Below are 14,838 nucleotides of genomic sequence, written 5' to 3'. Positions count from 1 at the left end.
TTGCGCGCGTTTTCCCTGGTTATTACGCTCGCGCGCGTTCCGATGACCGCGTAATCGCTATCGTGGAACACGTCACAATACTCTTTTCCATAGAAAATGATAAAATTTTAAGGTCGCAATATGTAGAAAGAACGGCGGGAAGAGAAGCGAGGTAACCACAGCCACTTTTGATACTTTGGAAATTGTGAGAGCAAAGATAAGATTTTGTAGTGAATTGCGCAATCGAAGGGCTTTCATAAATATGATTTCTTATAGAATATGAAAAGCTTCTCGAAATATGCAATTTCTTTGATCATTGTATTTTTAGAATTTATAGACCTGTACAACTATATCTATCTTTAAATCACTAATTAAATACAATGATTTCTCAGTAAATTTCTCAGATAATAAATATCAACTAGATAACTAATAAACCGATACTTTTAAAAACTGAAATATATGATCGAACACGAATTATCAAAAATTTTCACTCACACCATTACTAATTATCACTTTTCAAGGCTTGCGCGTTTCACTACTTTTACAAATATTTCATGTTGATCTGATATTTTCTCAACTTGTTAATCAAGGAAGATTGAATTCACTCGTCATTTAAATTCTCAATTTCTCGAATATAATTTGCTTATAGATCTTCTATTCTATAATACTTTCTTACGGATCTTGTATGTTTCCTGTATTATATCATTTTTGTTACATATAAATCACATCGTATTTATGTTTACAAATACTAAAATTAATTTGAAAATTAATTTCTATTAGTCACAAACTTCATGGGACGGCCCAGTTAACAGGTTAAATATCAACGTTTTTTAATCGAATGTAATTCCCCGTTCTGTTGCAAATGGAACGATTCGTGCGTAAGCGTACGGCGAATCAATGGATTAAATTCGTCATCGAGGGTTCGAAGGCGAATTGGTCGGGTAAATGACTCAGTCAACGGTCGTGGCGTGGCCGCAAATAGGAGAAGAACAAGATGCGATCTATCAACTAGAATCAATTGGTCTACTTACCGTCGTCGAGGCGCTCGAACTTCGGTGCTGCTTCGTGGGCGGACTTCCATGGCTAGTCTGCACGTCGGTATTTAATTGACGATTCACAGCTGCTGGCTGATGTTGCTGCACCGTCGGCTCTATGTCGAGGTAGCAGTGCGCCTCCAAGTGGCTTTGCGCTCTCCGTTCTTCGAGAACTATTCTGCGCGCCGCACAGAATATCTTGTAATATACCTGGAACAGATATGGATCGTCTGAATGGCCTGCCACGTGAATGTAAAGTACGATAGAACTCCTATAGTCTGAATTAATAATAGAGTAATTGGAGATTTCGCGTAATTGAAAAAGTCGGCTTAATAATGAAAATTCATATAGCTACGAGATATATTACACTCGAAGCCACAAATAATTCAAGTTGAATAACCAACAAAATTTACTTAAGTTAATAACTAATATCGGGAATTGGTATACTTAAATCTTCAGCCTCAAAAATCCATCACTACAACTAAAAATATTAGAATCTCGAGTTTCAATACATAACAACACTGTGTTGACACAATCAATATCAACTGAGAGGTAGACCACGTGGTAACGTTACCCAACAAGGTTAAAAAAATTGTCGGTCACAGGAAAATCTACCACGAAATCATTTACGGTAGTCTTGTATATCAATCAAGCGAGGAATTCTACAATGCGTGCCTTTTTCAAACAAATTACCTCCGCGTAACATATATTGTCGTTTTATTCGTGACAAACACCACAGCGTTGCATTCTATTGCATTAATTAAAGTAGTGGATAGCAATAAAACTGTCGCATGCGTGGCAAACAGTAACGATGCTTTCTCAGTGTGGCAATTATTTAACTGCTATTATGTCAATTCACGTTAACGCTCGGCACCACGATCGCGATGATATGCACGATCGTTTATGCTCCGTAGCTGTTACGTCCGTGTTCCCGCCAATTATTTCCACGGAGCTTGCTTGCCACACGCTAAGCATCCAATCAATCGTGGCAACGGAACCGTCGAAAATCAGTTCTCATTCTTAACCGCCGAAGATCAATACGCGGTCGATGAAAAATCGGGACGTTAACGGCTATCTACTTGCTTTGATAGAAATTCGCTCGGCTGTTTTATATTTACGGCACTGTAGTATAATGGTTCGTTTAGTCCAAGCGAGAGAATGTCCGTTCTTCCTCCACTTCACTCATATTTATTAAAACGAAAGTATAAACGAGCATTCTTTTGCTGTTTGACGATTGTTCAGCGAATGAGAAATCGAACATTCGCTCACGTCTATTGCAAAGATACAGAGCTACGATTTTCAATCGGTGCGCAGCAAGAATTTTTAAAACAATGATGTAATACCTGATTACTTAGTCAGAGGCACTGACTTCTTTTCCCTTAGATTACCAAATAAGATAATCAAATATGTATGATATATCTTTTGGTGCGCCGCAGAATTTTAGTAATTAACTTATGTGTGCCACGAGACGAAGAAGATTGGAAATCGCTGGCATTGAGCATTCTCACGACATTGAGATATCTGATTTACGATTTGGCCAGCAATCGTAAACGGCGAACGAATGCTCGTTTACAATTTCAACTTTTAATTTTGCTAAAGTGAAGAAGGAGCAAGTATTCTCTCGTTTGTTCTAAACGCACCAAAATGTTTCTTTTGCTGAATTCTGTGGTCTATCGAAGCGGGAAATGAAACGAGAGATTCACGTACATGTTTAGAATTCTTGAATTCACGGAGATTTTATTGACCAAAGTTTTATTTGTTTCACGCAATGAATGGCTGTTAGTTGTAACACGGACGAGATACAATGCGTTCTACTACCAGGATTTACTGGATTTTGAACTAATCTCTACAAACATCGATACGTGTGTAGGCGTGTATCTGTAGATTAAATGTATTTGGACTGCAATCTGTATAATTTGTAGTACCCGGAATTTACATATATGTGAAACAATACATCAGTAACAAATTTCAACACACTTCCTTTTATTTACTATTTATTCAATTAATTTTTCATTTGATTTCTTCTATTAGCTTGGATGTAACCAATGTTACCCTTACTATGTTAAATCTTTCATTAAGAATTACGTAACTATTGTGCTGGAATTTGTTTCTCGTATTTACAACACGGAAATTTGTAAAATGATATTTTCGTTCCATAAATTGCTTCAGTAAATGTATTTTAATACTCGCGTATTCGTGCATTAAAAGATACACGAATTGAAATACAGATGTATAGATTAATACATGTGTGTTTAAAGTTTTATACTGTCATGTGTTAAAAATTACATTTTGTGAGATTTTCTCTTTCTATGATTTAATATTTTATTTTTTGTGTAGGTGCATAAACTTATTGTTTTCAAAATTCAGTGAGATTTTCCATAAAATACAATGAATTGTTAAAAATCGGATATTGCATGCGTTACAACTTAATAATAAGAAAAAAAAGTTTGATCAATTTCCTTATAGCATATTTCGTTGATGTAATATTATCATTCTATTATGAATTTTGTCCAGCCAAGAAAATCAATTACTACAACGTTTACTGTCTACGAGTTAATTAAACTGAGATTGTAATTAAGGAGCGAAGAATTATGATAGATATAAATGTAAAACCGATACAACTATGAATTACGTAATACAGTCGATGGTAATTTCAATTAATTCAACGAAACATCGTGATTACGATCGACAAGCAAAGTGTTACTCGAGAAAACGCTAGGGGACCTATTTTATGGCGCTGAATAATTGCGTAATTCGCGCCATAATGAAAAGTTCAGTTTCCCCTTCAGGGAAATTATTAATGGTAAACTAATTAAAAACCAAACGGTATTATCTTTCAATCTTTGACATTTTGCAAATTAAATAGTGCCAATTTTACTTGAAGAATTAATGAAACTATAACTGCAAACGCGACATTTTGCGTTTAATCATTTGTATTCTTGCAAATGAAATTGTCAAACTGACCAACAAGAATTAAATATTCTAATTAAAGCTAGTATAATATAGCGAGGAATTCAATTTAAAGAAGAAATTTTAACTATTGCTCTTTGATACTAGAAGATTCTGACAATTTATAAAACATTAAACTTAAATTATAAAGTATTATATGATTTGTAGAATACTTTATGAATTATAAGATTTCTTAATGCTTATTCTTTAACGACAAAGAAAATAACAAATATATAAAATATAGATATATAAAATTTATAGCGAATATATATCTCTAATAATAATTTCTGCTTGCTTCTTTTACCAAGAAAGTATTACAAGTTACCAAGTTTTAATAGTTTCTAACAGAGGATGGAAGGGTTGATTTATGAGCAGCTCGATCGATTTAGAGTTAGCGCAAGTTAGAAATTATAATCATCACTCGCGCTGCTCTGTAGACAATCCACTTGGTAACGTAACACACTTTCTAACACATTAATCAAGCTTCATTAGATCGAAATAACTAACTTCGTTGTCAGCCGATATATCATCAAGTCCCAATGACTCCCTAATCTCTATACATCGTCGACGTCTGAATTAATTTAATAAAGCTCGATAACTTATTACGTCGCTTAGAAGTGGGAATACCTCTGAAGCTTAAAATAATTAGCAAGATTTCTTAATAATCCTTATTAACTATTAACTCGCTCCTTATTCTTTAAAGTAAAAAATCAATAATAAATTACTGAAGCCTCCTAATAATCATTCTTAACCATTAGCTCACTTGTTACTCTCTCCATTAACTTATTCGGTAATGAAAGAAAGAATAATCTGAGAATACGATAGAATCAAGTTCAGTAGGTAATTTAAATCTTTTGTAAATAATTGTCTTAATGCCCCGAAGCTTTCTAGTTTTCTCGGAGAATAATTGAAATTAGAACGCCTCGTGCTCAGAATCGGAGGACTCTAAATTCGAATTTAAGAACGAACTTTTCCAGTTCCAGCGAATTTATTCTAAACTCGTAATTCAGAACACTTTAAAACCTACGACCGAGTAGAATTTTACAGTACCTTGCGTTTTGTAAGTGTAAAGATTTTCCTCAATGAAAGTGTGCCATTTGAATATCAATATTTTAAGCACTCACTAAAAAAATCTCATTGTTTACTATATAGTATGCAGTGAATAATTTTCATTACATTAGTATCGTTTATTAAAAATTTCAAAAATTAAATCTACATTATAACAGTTGGCCCAAGTCCCATCTAATTCCCATCATTTTTTCATTTTTGAATGAGTTTTGAAGCAGAAAATCGTGAGATCAACGTTCAATTGTTAATTCATTATTTTTCTATAACTCTCGCAAGTAATTTCTACATTTACAATGTGTACTCTATTTTATGTCCAAACAATCCAAAATTATGATTAATCGTTTCATGACAATGTGGATCGATTATCATATTTCATACTAAACGAGCACGTATTTCGATACTTATTAATGAGAAGGTACATACAGTAAGACTACAAAAATTATTGACACAACAATTAATCAATATACGTGTTAATTAATTAAGTCCAAATATATTAAATTTCATACTATCTCGTAATAATTTTATATAACTACACAAATGTGATACTATGCAAATGAAATGGAGAATAAGAGCATGTCTCAATACTTCCTGTAATCTCTAAAGATTCAACAATATCTTACTTGAATCATCACGAGCAGAGGTATGTAGAAGCTCCCAAGCGTAGCGTAAATTTGATAGAAGAAATTCTGGCAAACAACGCAATGAGACGGCCCACTCTCGGAGTAAGTATGCTCGTTTCCCATAATCAACAATGGTGGCAAACTGATACAGGCCGCACCCAACCAAACAAGGCTGACGTAAACGATCATTCGTCGCGGTGTTCTTTTCACCCCGTACTTCAGCGGCTTCGTTATGGCACAGAACCTGCAACAGCGACACGAAAACCTGTATTCATATATTTTCCGGTTAATATAATACGAAAACACCGTCTAATTATGTAACCCTTTAACGTACAATTTTTTTTTTATCTAACTAGACAAAAATGCACAACTTTTGTTTTAGCAGATCTGCTTTTTATCTACATATATAATATAATATGTTTTTTTGTAATTCTAATGCTATACCTTACGTCTTTAAATATAATACGATGCTAAACATAAGGCGGAAAATGAAAGAAAACAAATGCTTCCACAAATAAGCGAATATAGGAAGAGATTATAATGAATGAAAGGAAACTAGATTTTGACTAGATTCTCAATTTTTTATTCCGTTCGTGATTCTTAATTTTACTAATATAAAAGATTACTTCAAAATTGACGATTTAAAAGCGGGATACAAATTTCTGTAGTATTTTTTTGCGCGTCTCACTCCATCATACTAATCAATCGACATGTGAAACTATTTACGCTTATTTTTAATCTCATAAAATGTTTTTATAAATACAAAAACGTGATTATCTTTATCAGTAGCAAGAATGTACGAAAGATGATTGGTTGGGTGTGCCCGTGTCTCACACGGACTTGTGTATTTTAGACACTTGGTTGTGTCAGTACTTCACACAGGTACAAACGTAAAGGGGTTAAATAAACCAAACTCCATTCTGCTGTTCATGGGACGTTTTGTTCTCGTGTCCCTTCCCTCATCTTCTTTACATGGTTTCTCTGAATTACATATCTCTTGTTACAAATTCGTATGTCAACTTGTACAAAGTGTAAAGAAAATACGTGTCACGGGGTTGCTGGATTATTCTCTACATTTCTCGTTCGATGAAAGCGTGCGTTAGAATGTAATACTTGGAATCAGAAGTCATGGTCTAGTTTAGTTCGTTCTTCGTAGCGATCGTTTATGTGATCGAACAGATTTGCTATTTTTATTGCATCCTTTGTTAAACTAAAAGTCGTAAAGCAAAAACATTTACTTCTTCTTGTTGAATGAAGATTCGTAATTTAAGAAAATTTGAAATATCGATTGTAATGTGAATATTAGTAATTATATATATAAATTAACAGCTTAAATGGAAATAAAATTAGCGAACGTGAAGTTGGAAAATATGTATTACATATTCAGCAAGCGATAGATGCATTTGGAAACTTGTTAACCGAAATTAATTTTGAATATATATATATCGCTGAAAGAAATATGAGATTGAAATTTTGTAGATGGCTGAGAGCTTTTCATTCGCGATATTAATATATTCTACCTGTCACGAAGAACGTCGTACTTCTGATGTCCTACTTTCGAACATTCTCTTCATGATATTGGACGTCTACAATGTGATTATATTATGAATTAAATAATCGACGACGATTTCATATTTTTTTGAGGAAAGAAAATGGATTTAATTTTAATATAGCCTTTAAGATCGTCCAAATGTTCCTTAAAATATTCAAATTTTAAATAAATCAGGCAACTAATCAAAAATCTCACAGAATGTATAATAATCATTGGCATGTATTATCAATCGATTAAAGTAACTGTAACAAGCATACGATGTCTTTTACTTCTTCTTTGTTGTTATAACTACATGAAGCGCCCCTATAACCCTATCAATTACAACAATCCCAAATTTGATTCTTCAATTACATGGTGTAATTCAATTTCACGAGACTCGATCAATCGCAAAACTCAATTTCCTACGAAATTTCTGGTCACGGAGGCTACTCACCGGTCCACGGAGATCATGCAGAGGTTCAGGATGCTGGCCGTGCAACTGAGCACGTCGAAGCTAACCCAAAGGTCGCACATAATTGCACCGAAGGACCAATTACCGGAGATCTCGTAGAGCAACGCCATCGGCATTACCAGAAGAGCGACGCAGAGATCGCTAACTGCAAGGCTAACCAGCAGATAGTTGCAAGGCCTTCGCAGCTTCCTAACGAGGAACACGGCAACGCAGACCAGAATGTTTCCAATCACAGTCCCAACTATGATGCTGCCAAGCACCAGGGCGATAAGTATTGCCTGCGAACAAACAAAAATATCATGTTATAAAATAGATTGATTTTCTAGCGGAGAGCGTTGAATTAAGAAGTTGAAATTAACTCCATGTCGATTCGTAATATTCGTAATCTGGATTATAATTTATCTTGGCAAAAACAGATTGCTTTCTAATAGAATTTAACTTGAACTTTAATTTTAGTTACTTGTAACGGAATTGAATGTCTGCTTTTAAATCACCGATAATCATTTTATCAACAACACTTTCATCGACACCACGTTTGCCGACGATATTTATTTATCAACACGTTAAAATCGCCGGCGATCATGTCATCGACATGTTGCCGACAATAGTTATTATACTTTCTTATTTTTTATGCACATTGCATGTGTAGATAAGGATACATAATCCACGATAACATATGGTGATAAGTATAATAATTGTCAACAAAAGACAATGTCGATGAAATGATTGTCAATAATTTAAAGGTAACCTGAGTTTAATTAGGTCTTTAATTTTAATTTCAATTATTTAGACTGAGATATACTAGCTAATAGATTAAGAATCACAGTGGTACAAGTCAATTCATTATTATTATTTTGTCGTAAAACGATATTTTACGTATATTATGCTGTTATAAGAAACTTAATATAATACTTTTTGAGATTATGAAAGTCCATATTATAAAAGAACCATCAAAATACCTTCAACAGATTGCTGTAACAATTACACAGAAATCTGTTCACGAAATCAGTACCTAGAGCAGGAATGATAGTTTCAACATTGAAACTCAATACATCCGACATGGACATCGTAGAACACGACAGTGTAAATGTTGGAATCGGTAGATCTAATACACACCTAGATTGCTAGATTAGCAGATCTAGTACGACGACATCGGTCTCGCGAGACTCGATGACCAAGAACATAACGACAGCAAATCTTGTACATTAAAATCGATATACAGTGTTTCCGGTTTAACTGAGAACTGAAAACAATTGAATATCTCGAGAAATATGAGGGATATGGAAAACTGTTTCGGATGAGAGCCGTAGAGTATGAAAGGACACAGATCGTTAAGACTGCGGATTATTACGCATACATGGGAAATTTAAAAGTACAAAAATGTACAGGACAGGATATTGTAACATAAATTCATCCTGTTTCTATATATGTATTGCATATATTGTAACAAATATAAAAAGAGGACGAATGTATGTTACAATCATATAATATCATATGTTACAATCACATATACATATAACATGATATAAGAATGTATGAAACACAGAATACCTACTTGTTACAGTATTTACTAGATGAAACGTGAAACGAATATATTAATTGTGTTCATAAAAATGTATATTTGCATAAATATTCTTAGTCTACAAGTCTAATTTTGTGATAATGCTCAAATATCTTATGAAGATCGCTTAAATTTCTAAATATGGATCTATATTTTTTTATTGCATATTCCTAATATCGAGATATTTTCAAAACAATGACACACGTGCTTACACACGTAAGATTTTAAGATACGAATTTCCACAGACAGTCGAGTGCAGTCGGCATTATTCAATATACAAGTATATATGCAACACATAATTTGCTCGGCGGGCATTGCATTAGGTCATTCTATAAGTAATGCAGCGTTGGTTTTCAGATTCCGAATGGAAATAAAAAATTAGCTGCTTACAATCGATCAGTGATAAATATTTCCGTACTTTTTATAATTCAATACCTTATGCCCCTATTAAGTTTTTGATTCCAACTTCTTAAAACTTCGATAGTAACAATTCCCATTGTTTTGAACTGGACTCTTAGAAAAACGGCACTATTTATGGGATGACCCAATATATCATAGTACCATTAAAAAAATTTATATATATAGATATAAGCGTAGATATAAGATAGCGCAATATATCATAGGCAACTTCTAGAATATAGCACGCAATGGTCATAAGAGCGAAATTACCGGACTCAATAATCACTGATGACAAATAAATAAACATCAATGCTGGAATTATTTTTATGTGAACCGTACAAATGCATCCTACTGTTTTTCACAATATGAATTTATCTGATTAAACCACTGTTGGTAAACATACTTATTATTGCATTTATAATGAATAACGATCGATGGTTTGTTCCACTGTAGTATGAATATATGATATATAAGAAATTTTATTTTGGTTTTTCAAATTTTTTCATGTACAATCACTCCCCAATTACAGTTCGATAGTAATCCCAATTACAAGGTGCCCTAATACGTTAAGCATGTAACACTAGTAAACAATAATTTTTTCCAGATACTAATTTTCATAACTAATTTCAACTTTTATCAATGGAAAGTCTAATAATAAAGCTAACAAATTTGCATTAAAATTTGTTTGAAATTATCGATGAAAAACTTTTTAACGAAACTAACAATTGTTAATGACAAATTTCAGGATGAAGCATTTAATTTAATAACAAATTTTCGTTGAAGCACGAGAAGCTGAAATATCACAATTAAATAGAAACTGTGAACTGAAATGTTTTAACAGTATAGTAACAAATAATTAATACATCAGGGACATTTAACAACAGGATAAAACGAAATTATAACCGTAATTAAACTGGCCACTGTGTAAAACGTACAGTTTAATTTAAAATAATCTTACAAACCGCAACACGATATTCTCATGCTCGCCACCCTTTATTTATATTTATCACGTAGCTTGGCATTTTTATCGCAAAAATCATTGTTATAGTGGCCCGGTGTATGTATGTATTACTGGATTTCAACATTTCATGCTCGCTGGTATAAGCGAGTTCGGCAGCACGTACAAAAGATATTGGCATACCATTATATTTATTATAGCTACACTGCGGATATTTATGCAACTCCATATTTTTATGAATACGGTTGAAAGAGTAGGAGCAAGGTAGAGATTAGTTTCACTAACCAAATGTTCCAACAAGCACCATACTTGGATATTTTACATATCTGCATGCATTTTTGCATCTTTAATACGTTCGTCGAGGATCCGATTTTTATTTCCTACAATATTGTATACGAACAAATATTCATATAATACCTGTCTTTATATTGTGTAACTTTATAAAATAGAGTAAAAGAGGACAAAAGAACGCAAGAATTATTTATTCATTATCGATGCACAAATATTGAATGCACGTCAGCGTAATGAGCTACCCTACTTAGTTCCTACATTATTTAGCCGTTCGATATTAATCGGAACAAAAATGCTAAACATATGCTTTTATCATGAAACATGGTCGCAAAAGTTTTGTAATGTGTAGTTTATATTATCCTAACTATTATTCCCCTACAATAATATTATTACAAAATTATAAGTAATATTATTAGCGATATTGATTATGAAAGTCATTATGTGAAATTTTTTACTATTTATTAGTATCAGCATTTAAAAATGAAGATTCTTGATTTCCAAAAATTTATAATACTCTTTACAAATTTACTATGTATATTTTCTATTTATTATCACGTTAAATATGCTGGATTTGTCGGTTCATTGTATGTAAAAAAATTCTCGTAATACAGACGATTAATAATATACACAATATACAATTATAAACCGAAAATAATTACAAAATTACAAATAAAATAAAGTTATCTACTTTCGCAATAACAAAAGAGAGAAGGTATAGAAATTTACTAAATTCGCGAAATTTTCAAGCACATCGACATGCTTGAAGTGTTTCAGTATCATTTCGGTGGAATATTTTATCGAAATGAAGAGGATGCTTTCGGTGTAAGCACGCGAGTAATTTATCCTCGAATTTGAGAGTCTGGGGAAAAACTCGATATATGTACGTTGTACACACGGCCAGCTATCGCTTTAAATCATTTCTATTAAATTTTTCAGTGCATCCAATTCATGGCTATATCTCAAAGTTAAACTTCATCGATATAAATTGGGTGTTTCGGTGTTATAGTATTCGGCATGGATCGCATCCAAAATTAGGCTTTGCATTTCATTCGAGCGAAATCCCATAATCAGATCATGTAATTTACGAAACGCAGTCATCGATAGAAAGGGCATGCCTTAATCACGGCCGCGTTAATGACGCGATAAACCTCACCCCTTTCATCCTCTGATAATCTCTCAAATATCCAATCAGTTCGTTAAATGGAAAAAACGATTCAAAACTGAATGAGAGTTGCGCGAATTGAAAATTTTCCTTCAATCAAGTTACTTCGAAACAAAATGTGTCGAAACATAGGATTAACTTTTACATTCTTACATTTTTCGCTAAGCTTTTATATCAAAGCTAACGAAATTTTTTAAATCGAGTATACAGACTGTGTAGATTTATGTTTTTATTTTTAACTGTAGGTTATTATTTCATAAGTGAAAGACTTGAAGCTCTAGCGAAAACTTCTCTGTATTTCTAAGAAACGATCGATGAATCGAGTGTGACCGATGTATAATGTTTCTATAGAAATGCAAGAATAGTTGAGGTATCAACAGATATTTCGAATCTAGAGAATGCTCACCAATGAAGAATAAAGGGAAAATAATATCTAGATTGAATTTCTATTGAAGTGATATTAAGCAAGGAAGTGAGTGGAGATTAAATTGCCAATTTTTATGCGAATTCATATTTTGAAAAGTGTACTACTTAGAGAGAAATTTACTCATTAAATATTATAAAGAGCTTATACTTTAGATATGTGTTTTTGTACATCACGCGACTTTTGTGTATTCTCGAGTCTTAACATTTCTCATAATCGCATAAAAATCCACAGTCTAACTCTACAAACTATGTTTCATTACTTTGACATGAATCGTACTAAGAACAGCCGATGAATAATGTTGCAATCACAACACCTTTCAATAGAAAAGTGACAAGGATTTCGAAAGAGTTTTATTGGCGCGATCGTGAGAAACTGCTTATGAAGGATTTCTCCAAAGAATCGTCCTCTAAATTCATCGCTTTAAAGGCAAACTAATTACGAAGTTCACGAGGACAGTGACGCGAATTACGGAAGTTTTATCGAAATCCTTGGATTTCCCAACCGCATTGTAATGGAATTTTTGAACTATATTAAGGATGTATATTGGCACGCTACACGAGAACTTCGGCCGCGCTATCTTTCGCCGGATTTTCAAAGAGAAATTAGAAGTAAATACAGAAGTATTTTATTGAACGTTTAAATTCTTTACGCAACAACTGTAATATAAAACATTATATATATTAAACATATAATATTATCATAAGAATATTCCATTACTTTAGGAGAAAAAGAGAAACCTCTTATAAGTATTAAAGATTGCTTAAATTAATTAATTTCTTAATTAAAGAATTATAAAGTGAATCATTTATGCTAAAATTAAAACATAGACATATATCTTTATTCCTTCCCAAAATCTGCACATGTATGCTGCTTAAATTATTATTTCAACTTACCACACATATTTAATTAATAATTAATTTAGAATTAACTAACATAACTTTATAACTTGTAACAATGATCGATAATGACTCATAAACTGACGCAACGTTAAATAAATAAAAACGAGGCAAAAAGAAACGTTTTGTATGGGGAAACGAAAGAAATCTACGCTACCGCGCTACCTTTGAATAAAATAATAGAAAAAGATAGAATGATTCGTTGCCCGACATAAAATCTAGCTTTCGAAATTTTTCTCGGGTTGAGACCCAGGAAAGATCCTTTGTCCTTGCATGTACTTGTTATTGCTTGCTTTCTGCGAATGCAAAGGAAGGAATTATTTACAGAAAATTCGATAAATCAAGCTGATTATGCTTACGTTAGGTATTTGAACGGTTCTTTGAAGACAAAGAATTTGTAATAAGATATTTCACGGTATAAGCTTTGCTTTGTAATACGCAAAGTGAAATACGTAGAAGATATTGCAAACTGAATGATGGAAGATAATATTCATACACTACTAACAAGATAAATACAGACTAACAAGCTAGCATGTCAGCTATGAAATTCGTTATTTTGTACTTTCATTCGCTGTTTCTTTGAAGTGATAGGAGAAAGTCTAATAAAATATAAATGCTGATTTCATAACGAAAAAAAATTGCAGATTGCTCCGAGAAATAAGCGCGATCGCACGAAGAATACTCTAGATCTGCACAGTAGGATAAATAAGAAACATAGAATGAAATTCTTTTCATATGAAATTTCATGTTTTGAGAAATTGAATTTGAAAGTTTCTTAAATAGTTGGTTGAGCCTTTCAATTTTTTGGGACTGTTACATTGCTACCAGATTAATTCTGATCCTAATTACATCGACAACGACCATAACAATTCTATGATAAAGAATAAATGAAAAATATTTCCACGGAATTCTGTGATATCATTTTATGAGAGCAAAATGAAATTCATTCCATCAAATAAAATCCGAAGTTGTAGAATATTAGTGCTGAGTACAAATTTATTTAATTTTATGTATCTTTATGAATTTAATTATATAAATGGAACATAGATAGAAACCTATCATATCCACAAAATATTATATCAGGCACTTTACTCTGAATATTATATTCACTTCACATATTTTTGCGTCTTTAAGTTTTCCATAAATGTATAAACATCCGCTTATACAACAGTTATAAATATTACACAACATCACAAATATTATACACTCTTCTGTACTTTCGAAGCATTTATTTCACAAAAAACTACAAACCGATGTGGGAGGACATTTAGACGTGTTATGTATATTGATGACTGGATATTTGGTGTAGTTAAATATATTTAAACTGTTTGTAGTACAGAGTTCGTCGTCGTTCGTTAAATGTCGCTCGTTATGCGTATACACGGTAGTGAGTACGTTCGTTCGATGATATTCGGTCTAAGATTGCTCGATACTCATTAACTGATTACCGATTGACTGATAACTGATCGATTCGTGATTGGCTACTGATTC

At 32.6% G+C, this 14,838-nt stretch overlaps 1 protein-coding gene across 1 annotated transcript in view; it reads right to left on the bottom strand.

Moving 5' to 3' along the window:
* Positions 1–901: 901 nt before the first annotated feature.
* 5-HT7 (5-hydroxytryptamine receptor 7) overlaps positions 902–14,838 on the bottom strand; it is a 93,983-nt gene continuing 80,046 nt past the window's right edge. Inside the window, exons 3-5 of the mRNA XM_069132432.1 lie at positions 7,636–7,931; positions 5,651–5,894; positions 902–1,223 (exon numbers count right to left, since the gene is read on the bottom strand). Coding sequence (XP_068988533.1) covers positions 984–1,223; positions 5,651–5,894; positions 7,636–7,931 — 780 coding nt within the window. The 3' untranslated portion in view covers positions 902–983. The remainder of the gene's footprint in view (positions 1,224–5,650; positions 5,895–7,635; positions 7,932–14,838) is intronic.

The sequence above is a fragment of the Bombus flavifrons genome, chromosome 2 (genome assembly GCF_040668555.2).
Source record: "Bombus flavifrons isolate JBK064 chromosome 2, iyBomFlav1_principal, whole genome shotgun sequence".
Lineage (NCBI taxonomy): Eukaryota > Metazoa > Arthropoda > Insecta > Hymenoptera > Apidae > Bombus > Bombus flavifrons.
The sequence above is the reverse complement of the archived record's forward strand: the minus strand, read 5'-3'. Positions and strand labels throughout refer to the sequence as shown.